Below are 27,791 nucleotides of genomic sequence, written 5' to 3'. Positions count from 1 at the left end.
CATGATGTAATCTAATGTTGGCCGGAAGTCATATGTATTCTGAGAATTACTGAGATTATGTGCCACTTTGTTGTTGTTTTTATTTTGACTTTATCATCAATATGTTTAGATTATTCACATGGAAAACGTGTAGAAGGAAATCTTGTTACAACAGAGGTGAGATAGACAATAGTGTTCCCTATGACTGTAACACATTTAGAAGTGTACAAATGAAATGTGTGTGTACAACAACATGTACATTTTTTTGTACATGTACAAGGTGAATCGAAAAAGGTGTTTGGCAGTGGCGTAGCTGGGTCATTTTTACGTGTACGCCCGAACCTTGCATGCGAGGGATATGAGGGGTTCCAATCGCTCAATGTTAAAGCACCTGCATGTAGTGGGTTCGAAAGGGCAAGCTATCGAGAATGTACCATAATGATTCCTGTCAGTAACAAATCATTGATAGCAACATACTTTTGAATCTAAATGGTTTATTTGTTGAAATTTTTGTTAAATTTTGTACTATGGTAACTTATTCATCGTGTTAAACTGGAAGCTAGCCTAACGGTCATTGGTTTTAGAGAAAACGTGCAAACCAATATTACTTTTAAATAAGTTTAAAGGGTGCCGTGAGTGAGCATACAATCGACAAAAGCACCTTTTACTGAACATGAAAAAAAAAATTCTAAGAGGAGCAATATAAAAAAAGATTGGAACACCTAGGATTTCTTCCCACAAAAAGTGAATCAATTTATCATTCCTTTAAACGGATTTAAAAAAAAATCTGAAATTTTCTTTTGATATTTTTTTCTTGATCTGGAATATTTCACGACAATCTATGAAGGTTTTATAAATTGAGCATGTAAAACAATTCATTGCGTAAAGAAGAGTCCGGCTATCTGTCTATCAGAAAAGAACAGAAAAATGAACGAAGACAAATGATTTCAAAATTTTAGCTTTAGACATTAGTCATAGAAAAAGCTTCTTCGGCATCTTCATAAAGTTCGATGAAGGTTCGACAGGTAGTTAATGTAATTGAGAAATAAGAAAATGTAAGCCCAAACAGCGACCATTGCAGAAAGAAATACATTTTGTCCTTAAAATGCGGGAAAATTAAAGATATAATTGCATTATTATATTGCTCTGAATACTCTTTTGATCATAAACAGTTTCTGTCAAACTTTCGTAAAATTTCACGGAGAGTCATTCAAAAGACTTTATCCACATTCGGAACCTAAATATTGACGCCGCTTTGTCTCGCTTTTGGGACATAAATCACAGGCTCGACAAAAATACAAACAGCATATCGAATTTCAGTAGATAGTGAACACAGTGTAGATACTATTCTGTACGCTTTCCGGAAGTCGCGATTTTCGAAGCGAGAACTTTTTGGATCACATTTTAAATTTGATGGATATACTGAATTAAACAGTAAGTTGATCATCTGTACATTGCTTAATGATTAATTTAGCTGACATCAATATTCTCAAATGGTTTAGAATTAAATTCTGCACATTCATTATTCGTATCTTTGCCTTAATCAAAAGAATTTCAAGTGCATCAGTAAGGAAAATCAGTCGATGGACCTAAAAATAATCTTTTTACCCTTTTAATGTACAAATTAACGTATGAACCAGACTTAATTAACTAAATAAAGTATATTTCAAGTGGAGGTAAAAGTTTCAACCAGATCTTTGAAGCCAGAAATAAGAAAATTACACTTGTTTGAATTTCTCACTGTACGATCAGTCTCGCTTGTATATTTTAAAACTGTATGATCAGTCTTTATTTCACTGTATTCTGGTGGTGATTTCAAAGTTATGTGCGATACATTAGGAGGTTTAATTTTTTTTAAAATAACACAAATATATTTCAATAAATTCACATCCTGAAAACTTATGAAACATGTTTTAGCTTGATAGGGTGTACTCGACTTACTACATTAAGTATAAGGATATTTAAATGTTGCTAAATTAAGAGGAAAGTTTGTTGTATATATAAGTTTCAGAAATGTCCTCCGTTATACTTAAAATTGTACAAAAACACAGATTTAATTGTTATATAAAAATGCATTGGTTGCCTTCAGCTGTTGTCTGCTCTATGGTCGGGTGGTTGTCGCTTTGACACATTCACCATTTCCTTTCTCAATTTTATGTATTTACACACATTCGAGATCGTACTGTAGCCTATACTTGATCACAGTTCCTTCACTTCGTTTTGGATGTAGAGCTGTCTCTTTGAAACTCAATTGTACTTCTGTTCCACATTTCTTCTTAACAGGTGACAACAGTTCCGAAAAAATATTACATACATTAAGTGTACATGATTCACATTGTGGAATTATGATTTAATTGTCCTTCTTAATTTCAGCAGGTATCATTTGGAAGTTTTTTGTTCGGACATTTGAAATAGATGGAGAAACACGTGTTGCAACTTTCAATTTTAATTCTTCCGAATTCTTCCGAATTATGCAATGCTCTACAAGTTCTGCAAAATCCTTTGACCGTACATTTGTGCAATAAAAAAAACGAAACTCTGTCATTGGATTATCCTAAAAAAGAAATATATATTGATAATTTCGTTTACTTGAATGCTTTACAGAATTTATATTGATTCGTATTTAACATGTACATTTCATAAACAATTGTCAAATAACAAAGTCAGTCGACTAGATATTATTGATGTGCCTCCCTTTCACCCCATCCAAAAGTTTCCTCAGGGTCGACTAATAACAACTTTTAGCCTGAATGTTTCTATAAAGGGGCAGATGTAAATAAAAAATGAAGATAAAAAAAACATGGCCGACTCTCATGGAAAATCAAAAGAAGAGCCTTTCAGAAGACAGCAATCCAGATTTTTTAAATTGATTCATATCTTGCATTTATCAATCTTTCAAGAACCATATTTCTTTAACGTTGAATGTGAAAATCATCAATATCATACTTGACCTCCATGTTATCATCAGTAACAACATATTAAAGATTGAAAAGATGAATGATTGAACGATTCATGAGTTAATCTTTCAAGAAGCATACCTCATTATCAGAAACAGTAAAAATCGTTAATATCAAACATGTCCTCCATTTTGGCTTCAGTATTACACGACAAATTTAAATTTTAAAAGCTTCGATTGAACGATTCATGAGTAAAGGGCATGGACAATGTTTCGCAGCATTCTAACATCACCAAAATAATATAAATAAGAAGATGTGGTATGAGTGCCCATGAGTCATCTCTCAATTTAAGTCCCAATTTATTTTAAAATTTTAGTATAGCGGGTATAACCGTTTTAATGGTCGCACCAAACTTCAACCTACCAACCAATTTTTCTGCGGAAAATCCTGTTAAAAAGGGTGAAAGTACATAAACAAATTATTATCAGTTTCACAAGTTGTCACGCAGTTAACAAATGCAATCAGTACAATGACATATATGGATTAACCCAGAAATCGCTTTAAGTAAACTTGTAAAATCCCTTATTTTGACATCATTCGTTATTGATACAGGTAATGATTTCTGTAAACTTGCCCAAATTATATCACGTGAATTACCCCCCTCAACGGCGGACGGTGTAAATAGTCTTTAAAAATGTAATAGCTAAACAGATAACTGCATTGATACGCTATTACAAAATCCACAAGCGAATCATGTATTGCTATTTTGGCATTTGATTTTGAATAAGACTGACGGAACAAAAAACAATTATTTTGCCGTGTACAAAAATCATCAGAAATATATTTTATTGTTTGATGAAAGAAATTGCACGATATAGTTCCCTGGACAGTTTATAATATCACATAGACACGTATATACATTCAAATTGCCGTTGTTGTTTTTTTTCAAAATCACGACTGGTCATACAGTCGAAAAATCTGAAATCGCTTCTAGAATACAGTCAGTTTTAGACTGATCGTACAGTAATTTATTTTGGGATCCTCAAGGAAAACGTATTTTTTTTTATAGGAAATACGAATATTCTTCCAAATACGAAAAGAATATTGAAACAGGATATATTAAACTGTAAACTGATGCAAATTTTTGTAATAAAAGATTATTTGCTTTGTACTACGAGAGCAAAATTGTCCATCGATTTCACTTTTTTCTATCAAGTTGGTGTGATGCACACGTATATTTTATATTCTAATGCATGTTTTTGATACAGTTACTCATATTTATGATGCTATACATACCTTGAAGATGATCAAAGCACTTTATAGATATAGGAGGAAACAAATGATGAGAAAAGTCACCGTAGGCAAAACCGTCCTGTTAATCAGTTGGAAATCATCGCTTCGAAAATCGCGACTTCCGGATAGCGTACAGTATAGTATCTACACTGTGGAATTGCTTTAAATATAAGAAAAGTACGTAGAATTCATAGTAGATTCAGACTTTTACAAAAGATTCGAATAAATATATTAAATGATCTATTTGGGTAAATTTAGTCCCTTTTTATTCAAAATTACAATCCATTGAAAAAAGAAGCACAAGGCTGATGTGCTTTTGACCAGTTTTTCTTAATATTCTATGTCGATTATTTGTATTATTTTCAAAATTCAAGTGTACGCCCGGGCGTTTTGACGTAAACGTAGCTACGCGCATGTTTGGTTGTAAAATATCGGACACATTTGATTTGTAATGACATGGACTTAAACACATGTTTTTGCGGAATCAACCATTCATACGGGATCCAAAATATATCAGAAATAAACTAAGAGTAAGAATAAACAAGTATTTCAATTTGTATACTATACAAATCCTTGGAATAAATTTTACAAATCTAAGATCTCACAGTTTCAAATACTGTCTATGACTTTGTAATCATACATGTATATAATGATATTGAAAAGCGGGGATGGCTTAAGGCCAACTTATGCAGATCCATAAGAGCCCCCCCCCCCCAAAAAAAAAATAAAATAAAGAATTGTAACTTTTTTGAGGAAAACATGCATGTATATGTAATTCCCCCATTTGGGAGGTTTTCAACCTGTTGTTTTATATATAAAGGTAATTTTTCCAACCTTGAATTAAATATGTGAAATATGTTTTGTTATAAATAATCTTTCATGTGATGATACATGTTCAAATGTATACAAATGTACTTGTAATTGTATAAGTTGAAAGTAAAGTTACAAATAGACTACCATCATGACCATGTGCTTATCAAATTGTATAAGCCATAAAAGTCTGAAAATTATTTTGGGTCATAACGCATACATTGAATTTCGATATAAAAATGCAAATGCTATAAGGCAATTGAAATTGGGTTTCTTTTTTCCTCACTTCTTATTTACAAGGATGGTAAAGGATTGTATTCGTGCAAAGTGTTTTGGCATTTATATTTTACATGTACATTGTAGATGTGAAAAGGTTTGTTATTCACTGTGTTTCGTGAAATCGAAAAAAGTTCAACATGTTCAATGTGCATGAAATTTTTAATTGTTTGTTAATCTTGAAATGGCAATTTTATTTCGCGTTCATTCCTGCAGATACCCCCTTTACGCCCCTCATTTGCATGTACATATATCATTGTTTTTTAAGATTACATGATACACTTGAAAAAAAGTGTTTTAAACAGATAAGTGAAATATTTACTACATGTACTAGTACTATGGACTTCAACTTAAATGCACATGTTTAACTTACATTTTAAAGACATCAAACTGGTATTTCACAAAGACCATAATATAGATACAATACATTTTGCTTATCTTTTTTGTGATATTCTACTTTCTCTAGATTTAGAGAAAGCAAATGATAAATAAAACTTGGTGTAAGCCTGTGGCCATATTCATTTTGTATAGTCATGATTGTCAAACTGAGATATTTCAACAGAGTAAATCTTTAATAAAGTTGTAAATCCTTACATTTAATTCACTTTGATAAATTGACCAATCAGGGATGTTGCTAAAGTACAGATTCAAATTCTATATCACAGACATCGTTTCTTATGCACGTATTTTGAAGTGCAATTCGAATTCTTTAAGACAAGAAATACAAACTTAAAGAGCTCCCTCCTGCATCTTCTCTGAGACTACTATTACACATTTAAGTTATAGTGGTCTCAGATCTTTCTCATCAGCTATATATATAAACAATGTATATATAAAAAAGTAGATTTGCACTAGTAATTTTGGGGCCCTTTATAGCTTGTTGTTCGGTGTGAGCCAAGGCTCTGTGTTGAAGGCCGTACTTTAACCTATAATGGTTTACTTTTTAAATTGTTATTTGGATGGAGAGTTGTCTCATTGGCACTCACACCACATCTTCCTATATCTATTGTATTTAGGTCATGATTTTTTTCTTCAGAAATAGTTCAGTTCATTTCAATGAGATTGGGTTTTTTGACCACCCTTTTGTATAAATATTGTTTTGAAATGGTTTTATGGTAATAGATTAGTATGATAATCCTAATGACCATGTTAATAATACTTGATTTCCGTAAGCAAATACATCTTATTAGATTTACACAATATAAATATCCAATAGATAATATACAGCATAATATAACATTTATACACAAATTATACAAATCAATGAAAGAATTAAGAGGAGTACAATGTATGACATATATAGACATATTAAACTTAAAATAATCATTTGTTAATACCTCTGTGAGATACTGGCTAATGATTACTGATTATTTTTTTACCTGCATGTTTCACACCTGACAGTGTTGATTGTGAAAGCTAACGACTAATTTTATAAAGAAACTCTATTCCATGACAATTGTTTCATTAATAAAAACTTCTTCAGCATTTTTCTATTTCAATAATAAAAAAATTGTTAACTAACATAAAAATGAGTAATTTTATCTACTAAATATTATATCCATACATGTGTGAAATTGTCTTCACCAGATTAGACTCTTATAAATTATAAAAAAAAAAGTAAATTGGTTTCATATCAATTTGAACGAGTGAAACCTTTTATTATAGTTTTATATTTTCAAACACTTTTACAGATAATGTCAAAAATAGATTTTTTCCCTGCCATTTCACAAACATACAAATTTGTCATTTGGTAGTTTGTTGGTGTGTAGTACATGTATGATTGATTTTCCCATTTTAGAAATACATGTACATGTAGGACTGACACTTTCAAGTCATCTTAAAATACCCAAATTTAGTGAAAAAATGTCCTTTTACTTGTCACGAATTTTAATGTCCCATTTATTGAAATTGAAAAAAACAGTCATTTATCATCTCATTTAGAGGGCTGTTAATAAAATATGAATTGTATTAGATCTAGACATTTAGATGAAAATGTCATATACATGTACTTTACTGTGCATGTGGATTCATTATTATTTATTGGATATCAATTTTGGTGGATTTCTTGAGAACTGTACATGTTGAACCACGAAATTAGATGTTCAATGAAGGGCATATTTTCATAAGGCTTGCATGCAGACTTCGTAAATATCCACGAACATGCAGCTTTCCTTCATCCATAAAATTGGTACCAACGAAAATAAATAAATCCACAGTAACATATATGTTAAAGTAAAAGAAACATGATTTAATGCATCTCTTAAAAACTTTAAATTAAAAAGAACATAAAAGGTTTCATGTATTTTTACATTGACCACATGGAAGAGGAAGAAGGACAATTTCATTCATTGGTCCAATGCCATGTCCACAACTTGATTTACTGTGGTAAAGTAAATTTTTATTTTAACATGTTCAACATTTGTACAGATTAAATAACCTGGTTTGTACAAACAGTTTTTTGGACAATAAACTAGGGTCAGAAAGTAGGCAGTATTACAAAAAGTAAATTATTAACTGTAGGAGTGTTGACAGACAGTCATTATGGTCATGATAATATGTCTATGTTTGTGGTTATACATATAGCAAACAGAATTTTAACAGTTTTACTTTGTGAGGTACATCATGCACATGTACATCATTTAAAAAAATTGCAATGCAACATCATGGAAGAAATTTAAATGTTATATGAAATGAGTGTTAAAATTAGTTTATTCATCAGGCCAATACATTAATTTGTTTATTTTAAAAAGAAAATATACATGTAAAGTACAGTGTTTTCTCTTCATGTTAATCTTGTTTTCAGTCTTATTTTCTGTTCTTATCCATTATTTTTAGTCTTTCAGTAGACCAAAAAGTGTGATTAATAAACATGATAAAAAAGGTTTTGTAATTCCAACAATAGTCTGACCATTTTCCCACAGATTAAAACACTAATATCCATTAGTTTCAATAAAGTGCAGGGAAAACAGCTGTTATACATGTATATATGCATACTATTCTTTAATTTATCCTAAATACAAAAAAAGGTCTATTTTAACAAATAATAAACTTGATATGGTGATGAAATGACACATGATTTTACAATTTATTTTTTTATTAGTAGACCAATTTACTGCATGTATTTAATTTATCATCATAAACTTTAGTAACTATTTCTTAAAGTTTGTAGTTAAAGGTTCATATATAAAGAGATTTCTCTAGTATTTAAAAAGCAAACATGGTCAATATAATAGTGTCAACTTATGAGATATTTGTTTATTCAACAAAAGATGTTAATATGGTACTACAAATGTATGTTAGTCACAAATAAATTACTTATTTACAAGTTTACCTTTTGTACAAAAAAGTTCTTATCAGTTTAAAGGAGAATTGATTTATTAACAATAATAGCTATGGTGCTGTTTAAAGAACTTAATAACAAAAACTTGTACTTTCACAATATCAGTGCATGGAAAATTAGTTTACTTGTACTTAGAGTTGATTTGGAAATTACTTTCTACACTCACCTGTTACTAACTGAAATGACAATTGTTTGTGTTTTGGAGAAAAAAATCAAAAAAAATCTGTACCTGTAAAATTGTACTTTGGCTCTCAACCTATATCTTAATTGACTAGGTACAGTACATTATGTAAGTGTTCCTGCTGATGTTAGGGTTTTTTTCAAGCTGGCACTTAGTCGAAGCCGCTTCCTCCACTATAAACAAAAAATGGCTGCCACAAATTAAATGCAGGCACTTAGGCTTCCTCCACTAAAAACAAAAAATGGCTGCTTCAAAATAACCATCAGTCAGCTGAAACTGATTGTAAGATCGTGCATTTACATTTGGCAGGATTCATCTTGCAGGTTCCATTTTCATGTTTCATTGGTTAGCCTAATGTTATGTTTATGTCTTTACCAAATGATTATAAGGACTAAATGGCATATATCTGTCAGACATGATTCATCTGACTTCAACCTCCTTTTTCATTGTTGGATGGTAATTTCATACATGTAGTCTGTTTCTAAAATACTCTATTAATCCATATGTAAGCAGTACATGTAGATAAACTATAAATAATTTTGGTACTACCATAAATATGGTTTGCAAATATCTGCCTAACAGGTTTTATCTTATCTTGCCCAAATGGTCATTTTCACTATTCATGGGTCAACATAAAAAAGTCTTCTTGATTAGGTCTGGTTCTCAAATACATGTACTTTAGGTAGAGTAAATATATTTGTTGTACAATGTACATGTATAGAAGGATTGTTATTTGCAAGATGTACATGTCCATCTGACCTTGGATATACTTCTTTTACATACTAACTATAAAATTTTCTTGTTATTGCAATAATTTAAAATTTATATGGTACTTGTACATCATGTACATAGATTCTATAGCAATCTAACATAAACTCATGTTAAATTAAATCATGATGTATGTAAATTAGGCAAAACATTTCAGTGTGACTGCACTTGAGTGTAATATGTTTATGTTCAAATTCATATAATATACAATCTATTATTCATCTTTTATTTCGTGATATCTGTTCAGATCATATTAAATCTCTTAAGTCTTTCATCTCTTATTGTGTACCTTTAAATTGATAGTAATGAGGGATAATAAAACCCTCTTCAAAATAACTATCGCCAATCTATGCTGATTTCAACCTTATATACTGGTATACATGTATATGATACAATGTCAACATGAATGTAGAGATCTGCATGAATAAAAAAGTCTCCTATATGTCTCTATGAAATGTAAGATAAATGTTAAGTTTGAGAGAGCCTCATAGACATTCTGTTGTTTATTTCATCATTTATTAAAGAAATATTAATATATATTATAAAAACAATTACTAAACTGTATTTTCAGTGCAATTATACAATTTGTACAATATTGTTATATCATTCAAAAAAGGACACATGGAAAATATGTCAGTTAGACAGCAGCCTAACTAAAAAAATAACCAAAAGACATCAAAGAACACCATAGCCTTCAACTATAAACAATGTGTCATGTACATGTGTCACCACCACTTTTGAGAACTCTCAAAAGAGTTTAAATTACAATCAAAAACAATCAAGCTTGCTGTTTGGTGTGAGCCAATTAATGCTTCGTGTTGAAGTCTGTACTTTGACCAATAATGCATGGTTTTCTTTTACATATTGTGACTTGGATGGAGAGATGTCTCATTGGTACTCATAACACCTCTTCTTATATCATGTTATATCTAAAATCTAAATCTGCTATATATATATATACACCTTTTTTCACATTTCGTAGAATTTTGAAGTAATTTTTAGACTTTAATATTTTTATTTGTTTGTTTCAGAACTGGCAGTTTCTTACAAGATTTTGTTTTCTGTCTAAGAAAGGCACGCTTGAATACTTTTTTGAATATCCACAGGTGAGTGTTTGTGAAATACAGAAGTCATTGGTCGTATAACCAATCAACCATTGAATCCATTACAACTTTAAGGTTTATTGTTTGTGAGATGCAGAAGTCCTTGGTCCTATAACCAATCAACCATTGAATCCATTACAACTTCAAGGTTTATTGTTTGTGAGATGCAGAAGTCGTTGGTCCTATAACCAATCAACCATTGAATCCATTACAACTTCAAGGTTTATTGTTTGTGAGATGCAGAAGTCATTGGTCCTATAACCAATCAACCATTGAATCCATTACAACTTCAAGGTTTATTGTTTGTGAGATGCAGAAGTCGTTGGTCCTATAACCAATCAACCATTGAATCCATTACAACTTCAAGGTTTATTGTTTGTGAGATGCAGAAGTCATTGGTCCTATAACCAATCAACCATTGAATCCATTACAACTTCAAGGTTTATTGTTTGTGAGATGCAGAAGTCATTGGTCCTAAAACCAATCAACCATTGAATCCATTACAACTTCAAGGTTTATTGTTTGTGAGATGCAGAAGTCGTTGGTCCTATAATCAAGCATTGCTCTTACTCTTATAATCAGTCAACCATTAAATCCATTACAACTTCAAGGTTAATTATTTGTGGATTTCCGACACCATTAGTCCTTTAATCAGTCCAGTACTTAATCCATTACAAAGACATATATAATCAATTGTTTATGGAATATGTGAGAAGCCATTGCTCCTTAAAATTGTCTTTAATCAGTCAAGCATTTATTAAATCCATTACAAGGTTAATGTCAAGGAACTGAAATTTTCATTATTGAATTTTATCAACTAAGTGGTGATATATCATGCATATTTTATAAGACAGATTAATTTCATACCAAAGTATAAAGAAATTCGATTAATTTGAATGTACAAAATGTTAAGATTTGTAAACAGTTTGTAACATTAGTTATACATGTAGGGTACATGTACATGTAGTATTTTGTGCATTTGTCTGTACAGCATAATATGTCTGACTGTGGAGTAAATTTAAATGTTTTGGCACACAATGTTCTGTGTGACCTTTTGTAGTATTTCTAGTTGATTTTGTTATCTAAGACTGATTCAAAGTAAATTGCTTATTAAAAGAACTCTATATCATTGTCTATTCAAAATAAAGGCAACATTAAAATAGCTATCTGTTTGTGAAGGTTGGGTTACTACTAGTACTCTGAAAAACACAATTTGATGTAAAATGAAAATAAGAGATAAGTAATTATAGAGCTAGGAAATGACATCAAATTTAAATGAATTTTTAAACTTTTGCTATAAATGTTAATTTGAAACAATATGATGCAGTTTTGGACTTGCCAGTTTTAAAAATGACTTTTCATGAGTTAGAAATCAGATTCACATGGTCCAACAAAATAGCACAATAGTGTTGGAAGTGACATTTAATATCTGAATGATTAAGAATAATTCAGACAATATTCAGATATTTAGGGGTGAAATTAATTTAATTTTTGGTTTCTGAATTGATCTTACTGGTGTTTCTTAATAATTCAGACAAATAAGACAGTATTCAGAAGTTCTAAATATGTCTGAAACTTTTTCTGACTAAATAAGAAGTATTCAGACAAAATTCAGAACTATAAGACAGTATTCAGACACCATCAATAAACAGGTCAGACAGAATTCAGACACCTGATTTGTTCTAAGACCAATTTCAGCCAAAATTCAGAAAATTTCAGCCACATTCAGCTAATATTCAGAAATTATGGTTCATGAGGGTAATCAATCAATCATAGACTCACCTTTCTAAGAAGCCTCTTGTATATAAAGGAATCTTCTATCAATGCAATGTTATATTTTCACTCTACTATTATGGTCTTGAATTTTTATTATGAATTTATTTTCAATTCAGACTTATGCCAGACAAGATTTATTGCTGTACTTTGATAACAAATGGGACGAAGCTTACAAAACTGGAAAGGTAATAAAAATTTAAATTACTGTAAACATTCAGAAATTATTGTGTAAATTGCAACAAGTTAATAAGCGCAATAATTTAAACTTGCAATTTTAAATTTTTAAATGAATTAAACAGGATATTACTCAATATCACAAAAATATAATATTGCAATAATAAATGCACGCAATAATTTCTCAATTTACAATATTATTCTGTCAATTTTGTGGTAATTTTTGTAATACCCGAGTCTCCCGTAGAGGTAAAATTGATTTTTATATCTGATACTTTATTTTGAGTTTTTGAAAAAATACAATCACACCTATTGGAAAATATGTATTTTAATATACAAATCATGTACTTGAATACTGGATTTATCATTATGTATACCCACGAAATCAACAAAAAATAGTACCCCACTTTATCAATGATTTCACATAACTTGATGATAATAATATATTCAAATGGTTTATTTTGGCCATCCTAAACAATTGATCTACATATATCTACATATATAAATGTAGGTATTTTCTTGACAACTGTAAATATATAACATCAACCAATAATAAATTGTGTCTAGACATAGTCAATAATAATGACCCCATTTGATACCACAATGAGGTCCACAACATAATTGACAGTGTAAGATTTTATGAATTTATAAAGGATGGTACTCATAACCTCACACTTACCATTTCTAAACAAATTCTGAACTATTTTAGCTCTAAATATAAATTACTAACAGTTAAAATGAAATTATGCTCTTTCAAATCAACGAAATATCAGCCCCAGTACTACAAAAAGGATTTCAGACAACATTATATAATATAATACCAAAAACCATGATTTTCAGCTAAGACATTTGTATGACCTTCAAAATTTATTTCAATCTAAAGCGGAAACATTAACCATAGTAAAAAAAAAGAATTCCTTAATCAGGCTAGTGAATCAGTTCTAATAAGATGAATAACAACAATAAGGATCCATTGTGAATTTATTTGAGGCAAAATACATCTAAATATGTGTACATTTAATATCTTAAAAATAGCAACAAGGCCATAAAAAAGAATAGGTTTGTTTGCCCAAACACTACCTACTTAGAAAAAAGCTGCCTACTCAAATTCTTTTATTGTCCTGATTTGAAGAAGTTTTTTTTTAATCAGATTCACATGAAGACTAATAAACACCCGATACTACAATTTCTGTTTTGAAAAAAAAAAAAGCCTACCTACCCACCCACTGTCTCAACCTTTGAGTAGGGTTTGGGCAAACCAATTTTTTTTTGATTGTGGCCCAATCATCATTCAATCTTTTTAGGCATTAGTCATTTTGTGAAAATAAAACTGATACAGTTACAGAATTAAAATTATATAAATGTCTATTTAAGAACTTGAACACACTCATTAATACATTAAAAAGTTCTATTAGTTTTTAAATTAGCTTCACCATGCAGTGTATATATTTACATGATTTCATACATCTAGAAAATTTAAAGTTTTGACATCTTTTCTAGACATGTCAAGAGCAAGTGTCTTTATTGAGTTGGGTAGACAACCAGATTATACCACTAGACAATTCTGGTGTTGGGAACTGTACCCCTGTCAATAAAACTGATGGTATGTACTGGAACTGTGTCAGGAAAGTAACATTCTCATCGTCAAGAGCAAAATGGTGGTTTATAGCTATGGGAAACTGCAATTCACAGGTAAGTCATGTATTATTGGAGTTGTTCACACTAAAATGGTGTTAAAAATGTACTATTAGTAACTCATCTTTGGGCTTTTTTAGAGAATTATTCTATTGAACAAGAGAATCACTACTGATAGATTCTGCTTAGGAATTCTAGCAAAAGAATGTATATTTTTGTCTCACCTGAGAGAGTATGCCTAACATAGGAATACTTATCATGCATAGGTGATGTCATTACCTATTTGTATATATCTTTATATTTCAGAAGGTTAGTCGCCTAGATGTGTACATTACTATTTCTCTAATTCTTTGTCAAATTATCCCTTTCTGCACCCATTGTATAAAAAATTTAATCAATGTGTGGTTCGTTTGATCTCAATACTTCATTGGTTAAAATCTGATTATTACGTCAAATTTTCTTGCTTACCTCTGAAATTCCTATTGTGACGGCATGAAAAAAGGCGACCATGTCTGATGATGTCACATAGAAAGACCACATCTTTTTGCAGATCATTCGAAAAGAAGGAATAAGTTTGCCTGCATAATGTTAGAAAATCATTAGAGAAACAGATTCCACCACCACATCTCACGTAATACAATATTTATCCACTCTCGACAGTTAAATTATAAATATTTAAAATGCACGGGCAAGCCTCACGCTTTAAATTTGAAAATTTAACTGTCTCGATGCAGTGGTAGAATCTATATGTTTACAGTGGTGTTATGGTATGAAGTTTCCATCTGGCATATATCAATTGTGCTTGACCTCATTTTAATGGCTCATGGTTCTGAAATTTATATCTCTATTTCTAAGTGTTATACCCCTTTTAAATATTTGTAATTTAGAAATTTGTGTTGTTTAAAACTGGCTTTTAAGGTTAATTTTCTTGTGGTATTGTTATGAAATTCAAGTTTAAGGATTATCAGCAATGCCTGAGATGAATTTTGAAAAGCAGAGCTGATCATTTATTTTGACAGGAGTTATGTCATGTATGTCTCTATGAAATATAATTGATTGTAACCATTGCATTGCTTATTATTTTACAGAAAGGTTTAAAGATAGTATACAGTTTGCATATGATGAATGGAGAGGATGGGGAATTGTTGCACCATGAAAATTCTGCTGATCAATTCTGTAAGTTAATATAAAAATTAGATGTTATTTCAGAGGATTACTTCCCCTTTCTTGTTCCATTATAAAAGGTTATATTAAGTGTGCTATCAACTTATGATATAGTATCTGGCATGTAACAATTAGAAATTGCTGTAGGTCTGATCATCATTTTAAGGATATTAATCAAAAGAATTATTTTGGTGTTTTTGTAAGATTTTTGTTATTGCCCACATTCAAAATTGTAAAAAGTGAATTGTATAGCTTTTCATACTGTGTAAAACAACCTTTCATATTTATCAGTTCTTTTGTGTATCTAACAAGCTATTGGAATATAACAAGAAAATAGAATTAGTTATACATCTTTAAATTTGTCTTCATCAAGATCAACACCATTTGCTGTAGGCCGGTCAGTTTACTGTGTAAAAGTAGGGGTTGAACCAAATTTTTTGTTGTATTGCCAGTTGAATCTTATGTGCTTTGAATTATGAAAAATGAGTTTTATTTTTTTTTATTTTCAGATATATTACCAATAGTAATAACCTTTTTCCTGCTTTATATGGGATTAGGAGCTTTATGTTCTGCAGTGGGATGTAAGTATGACTGTATTGATAATACTGTATAGCGGGTTATTTTCATGGGTGTAAAATTTTGCGATTTTTATTGAAAAAAGTATACAAAATATTTTGGTGGTTATTAAACTTTTATCAATACATTTGTATGTGCATTTTTAAATTGGGGGAAGTTATTTTAGCTATTTTGTTCTATCCATGAAAATAAGTGAAAATTTGCATTGCGTGAAAATAACCTGTGATAGGGTAAGTTTATACAAGTTGGGATTTGTACCCTATTAAAACTCCTCTACCTAGTCATTATCAGGGCTCGTTGATTAAATAAATTTGAAATAAAGGATTTGTTTTTTTAATGCTAGATTTTCCTTACTTGTTACAGTTATTGATCATATTTAAGTAGGATTAAACAGGTACTAAATCATGGACCAAGTTATGTCATCTTGGTACTTAAGGTGATTGTAAGAAGCTTACAACAAAAGAGACAGATACCATTTAGTCTATAAAGATTTAAACTTGTGTTTAATATCACGATTATGATATTAAATAACTTTCAAGGATTTAATGACCCATATTACGTAATCAGAAAAGTCTTTTATGATGTGCTATAAGATATCCCTCTGTAAAATTTCATAGTGTGAAAATTGAATCTAACATGCATGAACTACTTGTAAAGTTAATCTCTTGATTTATATCTTTATCCTAAGATTTTTGTTTCTTAGTGATCATGAATATGAAAAACCCATACCCTATAGTCAGTTATAGAAGGCCTGGAAATGACAATGTAAAACAATTCAAATGAGAAAAGTAATGGCCTTATTTATGTACAAAAATTAATGAAAAACAAATATGTATCCACATTTTAAATTTAACATGAAAATGATTGATGTACATGAATATTTCATGCTCTCATATTGAATGAAAATCTTTAAACCAATTGAAAACAAAATATAAGCATGAGAATTGCTAATTGGGAAGAACTGCTCTGTTGCCAGTGGGTTTATTTATTAGAATTTTGAAATGACCTATAATTAAATGACATTTTGTTCTCCTTACAGATGTGTTAAGTACACAGCAGTTATTCCATACAACTTACAAAATGTATATTTTTTGTATCTACTCAAACTGTTTTGGGTTGTTTTTATTGGTGATTGGATGGGGGAAATATGCCAACACGGGATATGAAGAAACAGGGACATGGCTAGCAGGTAAAATAAGAGTTATTGCCCTTGCTTGTTATTAGAATAAAAAACCTTTCGAAACAGATTCTGAAGAAACATGTGTTGATGTTCTAATTAAAATTAAAAGATATGTCTACACTACTTGCATTTGGATTATCAGTAAAATAAGATACTTGGAACTTAGAGTTGGGGCATGCAAAACCTGACAACACATGCAGTCTTGTTTATTTTTAAAAAAACGTCACAAATCTTGATAAAATTATTTAACTATGGCTATAAGACCATTGGATCAACCTTATTCATGTATTATGATTGGTTGATAATGATTGACAAAATAATCTGACACATTTAAGATTTTTTTTTCGATATTTATGGCAATTCAGGCAGTTCTTTAAACCAGCAGTGTGTCAGGTTATTACAGACATCATGGTGTTGATAAAAATTTTTACTATAATGTTCCCATACTCTCCATAAATGATAAACATTTGTAGTATTTGTCTTTTTCAGGACGTTTGTTCCAAGCAATGAGTGATATAATGTTTGTGCTGATGTTGATACTGATGGCTAACGGTTATACAATAGTTAGAGGAAAGCTCTCCACACCATTATACATTGTCCTTGCAGTATTCTTTAGTATATTCACACTGACATATGCAGTTCTGTTTGTGTATGAGGCAGAGGTAATATACTAAGCTCATACATATACATTCTAAATCATAATAAATTTTGTCATGGGAGACAACAGTAGTTTTAAAAGCTTATTTTATCAAGGGAGACAACTGAAGTTTTCAACTCTTATTTTATCAAGGGAGACAACAGTAGTTTTCAAAGCTCATTTTATCCAGGGAGACAACTGAAGTTTTCAAATCTTACTTATCAAGGGAGACAACAGTAGTTTTCAAACCTCATTTTATCAAGGGAGACAACAAGTTTTCAAAACTTATTTTATTACGGGAGACAACTGTAGTTTTCAAAGCTTTGTCATTTCTTCTGACATGTCACCAAATCTTTAAAGTTTTAAATGAATTTAAAGAATTTGTAAAAAATAGTTTTATCTAATTACAATATTTTATTATTCCCCACCTACGACAGCAGAGGGGCATTATGTTTTCTGGTCAGTTCGTCTGTCTGTTTGTTCGTTCGACAGTCTGTTCGTCTCACTTCAGGTTAATGTTTTTGGTCAAGGTAGTGTTTGATAAAGTTGAAGTCTGATCAACTTGAAACTTAGTACACATGTTCCCTATGATATGATCTTTCAAATTTTAATGCCAAATTATTTTTTTTACCCAATTTCATGGTCCATTGAGCATGGAAAATGATAGTGCGATTGGGGCATCTACTTTGGACACATTCTTGTTTTATTTGTTTTTTCATGTTACAGTTAACTAATTTGAGATAATCTATACATAATTACACAGCAAGCAAATGTGCTGTCATTCTAAATATAAGTGTGTTTAGTGATATAAAGTTCTGTAATGACAGGTTTATTATATTGCAGGTGTTTGACCCAGGAGAAGTTTTGTACATCTACGAGAGTCCAGCTGGTTATGGACTGATAGCCCTCCGTCTGGTTGGGTGGACATTCTTTTGTGTTTCTCTCATTGTTAACTTAGTAACACATTCCAGGAAAACCTGGTTCTACATTCCATTCTTTATTTATTATACATTATGGTAAGTGGAAAGAATTGCTTGTCTTATGAAAAAATACAATTGCCTTGTAAATTCCCCATGGAAATAAGGTCAGCTTGTTGTCTTAAATTAGAAAAATTTGCATTACTATTGTGGTATATCTCTGTTTTTGTTGAGCCAGCAACTTTTGTTGAATAAGCATGACATAGCAATCCTACATTCTGTTGGCGGCATCAACTAATATTCACTCTTTTTTTAAATTTTAAAAACTTTCTACAAATATTCTGGATTTCTGAATATAGGTATAGGAAGATGTGGTATAAGTGCCAATGAGAAAACTCTCCATCCAAATAAAATTTTATAAAAGTAAACCATTATAGGCCTAGGTCAAGGTACGGCCTTCAACACAAAGCCTTGGCTCAAACCGAACAACAAGCTATAAAGGGCCTCAAAATTACAAGTGTAAAACCATTTATATAGGAAAACCAACAGTCTAATCTATATAAAAAAACGAGAAACATGTATAAATTACATAAACAAACAACAACTACTGTACATCTGATTCCTGACTTAAGACAGGTGCAAACATTTGCAGTGGGATTAAACGTTTTAATTGTACCAAAGCTTCTCCCCTTTACCGAGACAATAGTATAACATCACAACATAGAAAACGTGTTAAAATATCAATTGGAAGGCTTAACTCATAAAAAAAAGGAAATTTCTAAAGCTTATTTGTGATCATTTTGTGAAAATGCTCTTTTAAAAATTTCTCATAACATTACCTTTATAATATTTGTTTTTTTCAGGTTTTGGGCTGGCCCTATCACCATACTTATTGCTATGTTTGTTATTAATTTGTGGGTCAGAGAGCAGACAGTCACTGGTGTTTCAAACTTTGTTACTATTTGTGGACATGTATTTTTCTTGGTAAGTAAAGTTATATATACATACAATATACCATTTAAAAATATGACAATTATTTGTTTGAGTTTTCATATTAATTTCAATAACTTCACAAATAAAAATATTTGTCACAACTATTCTAATTTCAATGGCACTAATCAGTGTAAAAACACATTACTTATCTTGACATGTAAATTTTCTAAATTTGTAAAAACAATATGTTTTCTAATTGTCCAATTTCTTCATAAAATGATTAAAATCTGATTTAAGACCAAGTTAGCCTTATGATAAAACTTATCTTCACAATTTTGACTGCTTTTGTTTGAGATGTAAAAAAAACCTTCATACACAGCTTACATTTTTTGGCATGAATTTTAGCAAACAGAGCCCTTGACATTTAAGCTTCTTTCAACAGCAAGATAACAGTATTGATAAGACTTCGGCCATGAATATTGCATAATAATACACAAGATAGCTGTTCCGTGATACTACAAACTTAAACTTGCTACCAGATATTCTCAATTTTGGACATCAGAACCCCAGTTAAGCTAACACTCAGGGTAGAATAATGGATAATGGATAATGGAATATAAATGCCCAACCCATGGTTAAATGAAAACAAATCTACGGCTGCCATGAATTATTTCTTCAATCATGTAACTTTAAGCCTTGAAAATTTGAGATCATCAAGAACTTTAAAATCCACAGAATATGTATCGCATTAGAATGGCGGTAGAATTTTGATTTGATTTGACACATTAAGGCATATATATTTGCTGCAGTTTAGAAGCAGTATATCAATTGATGAATTAATTTTTTATACCCCACCTACCACAGTAGATAGAGCATTATGTTATGGTGTATGTATATCCGACTGAACTAGATCTGTCTTCTGTTTACAGTTGTTAACCAGACCTGGAGCTGCTAACAAAAATTTCCCTTACCATATAAAAACTACACAAGTAAGTATCTTTTATAGATCGGCTGTACTTTTATAAATAGAGATCCCCGTTGTACAGTTAATTGATGTGATTGTTGATTAAAAATATTTTGACTTAGTATATTTTAAGGTTCAAATCTTGTTTTTGAAAGGAAAGAGTTATTTAAGAATTGCTTCTGAACAGAATTCCTGACATTAATTAACAAAACAAAAATATCTGAAATTTGGAATAAAAAATGTGTCCAAAATAGTGACAACAAACTTGATGGCTCAATAACATTACAAAACAACAATAGAATAAATATATCTGGACAAAGATAGAAGGAACAAATAGTCAAAGAAAATCTTTTAATTAATTACAGAGTATAACATTGATGGATATTGTCTTTTCTCAAAAGAAAATATAGTCATTAATGGCTAAATAATATGGGTAGGCTATTTATAAAATTGTTGTTAAAAAAATAGGAAATATGTAAACGGTATACACCATTGGTTAAAATTACATGGATGTGTACATGAATGAGAAAAAAACTAAATATAGCCAGGAACTTTTCTTGCAATGAGAAATACAAGAAATTTACATAAGAAACAGGAAATTAAACAAGCAAACATTTTATAACATGATACTTTTAAAATGTTCCGGGTGAATGTTTCCTACAAGTCAAAAGCTGTCTTCTACTTTGAGTGGTCTCTTAAAACAGGTTTTACTGTATGTATCTCTTCTTATTCTACTTCCTTCTCATAACTATACTAAAACATGGATGACATTTCAGATTGGAATGATGGATGGCACAGAGAAAGAAGCAGATGCCAATAGTCCATATGAAGTAGGAGAAACTATGAATGTTCACGGTCCTGACCTACAGAGTCTCTTTGTGACTGACAGACGGAGTAGTAGGCTAGATCAAACAGTAAGGCAATTTCTTTTATAAAAGATGAAAACATTTTTTTTTAATTTATGTGTTTGTAGTGCTTTTCTGGATTTAACAACATCAGATGCTCAAAGCCAAATGTATAATTTGCATTTGTTTCAAATTCAGTTCCAAAATTTTATTGTTAAAATTAAGAAGTTTTTTAAAAACAAAGGGATTTGATTTGTTTCCTTATCCAATGTATTATATCAGGCAAAAAAAAGGAATGTATGTTTACTGTTAATTATTTCAATAAGTACTATTTAAGTGACAAAGTCTCCCCAATAGAATCAAAGTAAAAACTGGTTAAACTGTTAAAATCTTCTTAGATCATTTAAAACAAAAAAGAGAAACAAATACATGTATGCACCTTCTTTTCCAGCAAGAACAAGTACATGCATTTTATTTTACAAAAGTATAAATCTATGCAATTTTTTAAATATTTTATTTCACAAGTACAATTATATGCATTTTATTTTACAAGTACAAGTATGTGTATTTTATGTCACAACAAATCTATGCAATTTTTTTTTAAAGCAGTTGATGTCTATGCATTTTATTTCACAAGTACAAGACTATGCATTTTTTTTAATAAGTACAAGTATGCACTTTTTATTTTACAAGTACAAATCTTTGCATTTTGTTTTACAAAAAGTACAGGTCTTTGCAATTTCTTTTACTGCGAGTATAAGTATGCACATTTTATTTTACTACAAGTACAGTTCTATGCTTTCTGTTTTAAAAGTACAAGTATATGCTTTTTATTTAACAATATTTTACATATTTTCATTAAATTTTTGCAACCAGTATAAGTATATGCATTTTATTTTACAACAAGTACAAACCTATGCATTTTATTTCACACTATTCACATATTTTCATCATATTTTATAACAATTAAAAGTAAACAACTTTTATTTTACAAGAACAAGTATATGTATTTTATTTTACAGCAAGTACAAGTGCAAATATATGCATTTTATTTCACAAGTACAAGTATTTGAATTTCATTTCACAACAAATTCAAGTGCATAAATTTATTTTATAGCAAGTACAAGAATCTGCATATTTTATTTTAGAACAAGTACAAGTATATGAATTTTATTTTAGGACTTATACAAGTCTATGCATTTGATTTTTTCCAATTCATGTTTATGCATTTCATTTTTAAAGTACATTCTATGCATAATATTTTACAAGTTCAGGTCTCTGCATTTCATTTTACAAGTACAGTATATGCATTTTATTTTACAAGTATATGAATTTCATATTACAACAAGTACAATTTTATTCATTTTCTTTTAAGCTGTTAACAGATAAACCTCCAAGAGATAGAAATGGACAGTTGCCATCATTGTCAAATGGAAATTCATCTAATGGTAGGTTGCCTTCCTTGGATCAGAGGAGTAATAAGTTACCTCCCTTAGACAGAAATGGAGCTTTACCACCAATAGGAAACCATGACAATATTGAGGCTTCAGCACCTCCGCCATCATATGAAATGTTTTCAACAGGCAGATTCAACAATGAATAACAATAATGTTTATGGTTGCATAATGCATAAAAAAATGTAAAAAAAAAAAGAATACTTGTTTATTCTTCCACAGAAACATTTTTTTAAAGTTTCAAAGGGCACTAGTGTATTTACCCAAAATTTGTTTTAAGAAGTTGATATTATTTAAATAAAGAGTTGATTATCCATGAAAAATAGATAAGAAAATAGAATACTCCTTCATTCTTCCACACAAGCAAGTTTTTTAATGTTTTGAAGATCATTGCTTGATAAATTACATTTTTTTTTTTAAGTTTTTAAGTTTTGAAGAGCATTATTTTCTATGTACAGGTTGAACTAATCTCCTTTGTATTTTTTTTTATTAAAATAAAACCAAACCCATTTGTAACATGTTGTAAAACACCTTATTGAAGACAAAGTTTTATAGATATGATTTAAAAAAAGTGTAAATAATGTTTGTAATTTGTTGAAGTTTACATTATTTATATCAGTTTATAATATTTGTTAAATTGCCTCTTGTGAGGTTGTTGTAATTTTGTATTGCATTTTATGAATAATATACTGTTTTCAATGTTTTATGTAATTTACTTTTTATAACTGTCTTGTCTACAATATTGACAGATCCCCTACAGTACACAACATGTTTGGTCGCTTTCTTTGTATAGACAGGGACCAAGTTTGTCCTACCCAAGAAATAATGTTTCCTTTTCAAACGAATCTTGTTGGCTATCTAAATACCCTTTTAATAGAGAAAAATATATTGTTAATCTGAAGATAGAAAATGTGATGTATTAGAACACAGACACAATAAGATTACTGTAAATTAAGAAATTATTGCCATGTTTTTATTATTGGGAAAAATGCGACCGGATAATAATCACTATAATAAAAAACGCATTTTGTTATAATTTTTTGAATTAAACAGTCTTTTTCTCAATATCGCAAAAATTAAAATCGCATTTGAGTCCAAAAAGACAAAATCTCAATGATAAATGCACACAATAATTTCTGAATTTACAGTAATAGGATAGTTCCATTAAAGGAAAAGGGGTGACCAAATATTGAGGCAGTTTTCTCTTTGATATTCACTGTAAAATATTTGACAACCATCCATTTATAAGTGCCTTCCCTGTGTCCCATATATGTTTTTGCAAAACAGCCCTTAATGGTATCTGTTTATGATTGACATATGAAATGCCTATCTATATGTATGTATATCATAACATTCCATCAACATTAACATTGTTCATTTTACTTTTTCATACAATTATTTTATTTATATATGAATATATAGTTTGGTCATAATTACATTTGTTCTAGAGATTTTGATTTTCAACTTAAAGCATAATGTCAAAAAATTGATAAATTCAATAAACAAATGTTTATAAATAGTATTGTAAGCTCAAAATAACCCAATTTCAGGCAAGTAGGGATAAGAGGGAAAATTTTGACTGTTGATTCATCCATACCTAGCCTGTGACTTTGTTATTGCAGATTGGAGGATCTTTGAAAATGATACATAAAAAATTTTGACCTAAAAACCAGGACTTTTTACGGCCTAAGTTGTGTACTTCTTTAATGTTATGTTTTATAAAATAGCGAAAGTTGCTATTGAATAATCAGTTCTTTAATTGTATGAATTCTGTGTGTTTTGGTCATTCTGTACCGCCTATAGGTAGGGGGCACTAATTTTATGATCTGCACACCTGTGTGCTAGTCCATCAGCCTTTATACCATATATATCAGGTTAAAATATAAGTGTGAGTTAGTTTTACATAAAGAAGTAATCACTGGAAACTTTGTACACATGATCATTTTTATGTTTTTGAAATATGAACATCCGAATGAAGCTTAAACCCCTGTTTACACAACATAAAAATGTTAGTGTTTGCACAGCTTGTGGTTCTATACATTACATATGGTATTTTTATTCTTTTGACAAATTTACTTTGAGCCCTGAAAAACTCATATTTAAACTGTTGTGCATTTTGAGATAACAAGACAATCATTGTGGCGTGAAATATTCTTTAGTCCTTGCTTTCGTTGTAGATTTCCATATGTAGTTAAGGTGGTACCCAACACTTTCACTAAAATTAATTTGGCTCGTTTAATTTTCATAAAATTTTGTCAAAGTATTTACTTTGACCCTTTAACAAAAATATTAAAATATAAAAAAATTTGAACCAACCGTTTTGTCAGAAAAATTACACTGGTTATATAGCAGTTTGACAAAAACTTATTTTGATCATTGAGAAGCTTAATATTCCCTTAACAACATAATGTCATTAAAAACGTTAAGCTGATTTTACAGAGTTATCTCCCTGTAGTGTTAGGTACCACCTTTAGGAAGCTTTTCTAAACTTCTCCAAAACTTTTGCTCAGTGGAAAGGTTATTTATATTTCAGTTTTTTTTTAGACCTTCTGTTTTATATAAGCCTGACATATTACATTTTGAATTTATACATTTTTATTTTTATCCGTCCCTAGATTAAATTACTTCCGTCCAAATATTGTAATTGTGTCTTTTTGCTATTCCATTTAAAATGTTTACCATATTTTAAATGTGATTGAAAAATATGATAAAAACCAGGTGATATTTTATATTTTTTAAACCCTTTATAACTATTTTATTTTAATGTTTTGTTAATCTGGTTTTATTTTTTTATCCCGTCCGTATATAAAAATAGTTCCGTCCAAAGATTTTAGTAGGAGTCTTTTTGCTTTATTATTTATACCATGTGAACGGATAATATTAAAACAAATGGAGGTATTTTACATAATTAAAACCTATTATAACTTATTTATAAGCGGGTATTGTGGTCAAACTGGTAGTGCTTTAATACTTTCATCATGTGACATAGAATCTCAACTTAATACATTGATTTTATTAGAAGGATATGGGGTAGCTACTATGTATATATAATATATATTACATGAAAGTTGTAAAAAAAAGTTGAACCTATTTGACGTAATTATGTTTCTCTTGAGAATTTGAACGAGATGAATCTATTTATGATAGATTTATATAAGAATGGCTGTCAGTACAAAAAGGTTTTGATTATTATTTAGTTAAAAATGGTACTGTATTATGATTATCAAGCATACTGTAGATTCATTATTATTTGTTGGATACCAATTTTGTGGTTGTAATAAAAAAAAACACAAATTTAAATGTTCAACAATGTATCAATTTTTCTGTATAAATGTGTGCAGACCTTGCAAAGCCTTGAAATATCATATACACAAAAAAGCAATATTTACAAAATTTACACAAAATTGGTACCTAGAAAATAAAAGAATCTACAGTGCTTGATCAGAATACTTTAATAGAGGCTTCGTCATTCTAAAAAAACTAAATGATAATCTTGTCAACCATGAGTGTTTGACAAAATGGATTATAATGTCATAACTTTTCTCTCACAAGATTAATGTCTTATTACAAGAATATACCTATAAACCAAAAATATTTTTTGAAAAAAAAATTGAAACTGCTACAAATATTCTATCAGGAGGATTTTCTCCATTGATAACCTTATTTGATTCAATGTTTTAAAGTTATAATTTTTTTTCTCCATATCCATGTAAACAAAATTGTTAGTTAATCATAAATCTTATGTTTAATTGTACATCACAACCATCTTATAAACGACACACATTGTGTTGAAACATTTTGTATACATAGTATGAACTACTAGTATTCAATAATCAGCATATAAAATGTAGTTTGGATTCCAAGTTAATTACAAATTTGTATTACTTGGAATGAAATCAAATGGAAGTTGGACAGTTGATCCTTTCCATGGATTGGTACAAACATCTGCTTAATATTTTAAGTTATCTATTTAGTTACTGGTCAAAATAAAAAGATAAAGTAGACAACTGGTATTTGGTTAATAAACTGTGGTCTTAGCATTCATGACTGTCAGTTACAAACAAAATGTTATGTAAATCATTCCAGGTTTATGCATTTACCTTCATTCATCATAATTTTAATCACAGGGCTTTATTTTTTTACTTTAACCATATTTTTCAATGTCAGTAAAATCTCATTTTCTCCACAAGTGAATTCAGTGCCTTTAGTAAGTCTGGGGAAATATCTTTTTATGTTTTTACTGTGACAATCTTATTTCGATATTGAGATTGTGTGTGTACAGTGTAAACAGGATTTAACATTTTAAAAAATAAATCTGACCAATTTTATTAAGTTAAGATTCCTACTTCACCTGTAAAAATAATTTAAAATGGTACTGATGCAAGATATTACCTGTTTTTGGACATATTTACAAAAATCATGTTGGTTTAACAAAATACAAGTTTTCTGTACTCTAGTATTTTTGCAAGATTTATAAAAAAAAAACAACAACACTCAATTTCAAATAAATTACCATTTTTCCTCAATCAACAACATTTGAACCCAATTAAATAAATGAGTACAGTGTAAGTTGTAAATCCCCTGTTACATTTTCTATGAAATCTTTTGAAGAATTGTCTTCTCTTGCAAGTTACACTTCTCATATTCTGATGTTCTAGTATAGCACTATTATTTTAGTTTTAGTCAGTTAAGATATTGAAGTATCTCAATAAAATGTACTTAAACCAAATGTAAAAGTGTCTCTGAATTATTGATTTGTTAAACATATAATCAGAATTAAAATGTTTTTTTATTTTATTTCATGCTAAAATATAAATCATGTTTGTTATGTAATTCACATTGTTATTTGATAATAAAAATTGAACCATTTACTTTATTTCATATCAGAA

The 27,791-nt window shown here is 29.6% G+C and overlaps 1 protein-coding gene across 1 annotated transcript; it reads left to right on the top strand.

Annotated features, from left to right (window-relative positions):
- LOC134720853 (transmembrane protein 145-like) lies at nt 1-27,791 on the top strand. The gene is made up of 13 exons (XM_063583413.1): nt 1-156; nt 10,576-10,650; nt 12,540-12,608; nt 14,098-14,289; nt 15,321-15,408; nt 15,906-15,977; nt 17,012-17,161; nt 17,642-17,814; nt 18,633-18,805; nt 19,570-19,690; nt 20,569-20,628; nt 21,380-21,517; nt 22,824-27,791. Exons 1-13 carry the CDS (start codon nt 58-60, stop codon nt 23,049-23,051), a joined length of 1,638 nt encoding a protein of 545 aa, XP_063439483.1. The 5' UTR covers nt 1-57; the 3' UTR covers nt 23,052-27,791.

The sequence above is a fragment of the Mytilus trossulus genome, chromosome 6 (assembly GCF_036588685.1).
Source record: "Mytilus trossulus isolate FHL-02 chromosome 6, PNRI_Mtr1.1.1.hap1, whole genome shotgun sequence".
NCBI lineage: Eukaryota > Metazoa > Mollusca > Bivalvia > Mytilida > Mytilidae > Mytilus > Mytilus trossulus.
This window is presented reverse-complemented; position numbering and strand designations above follow the sequence as displayed.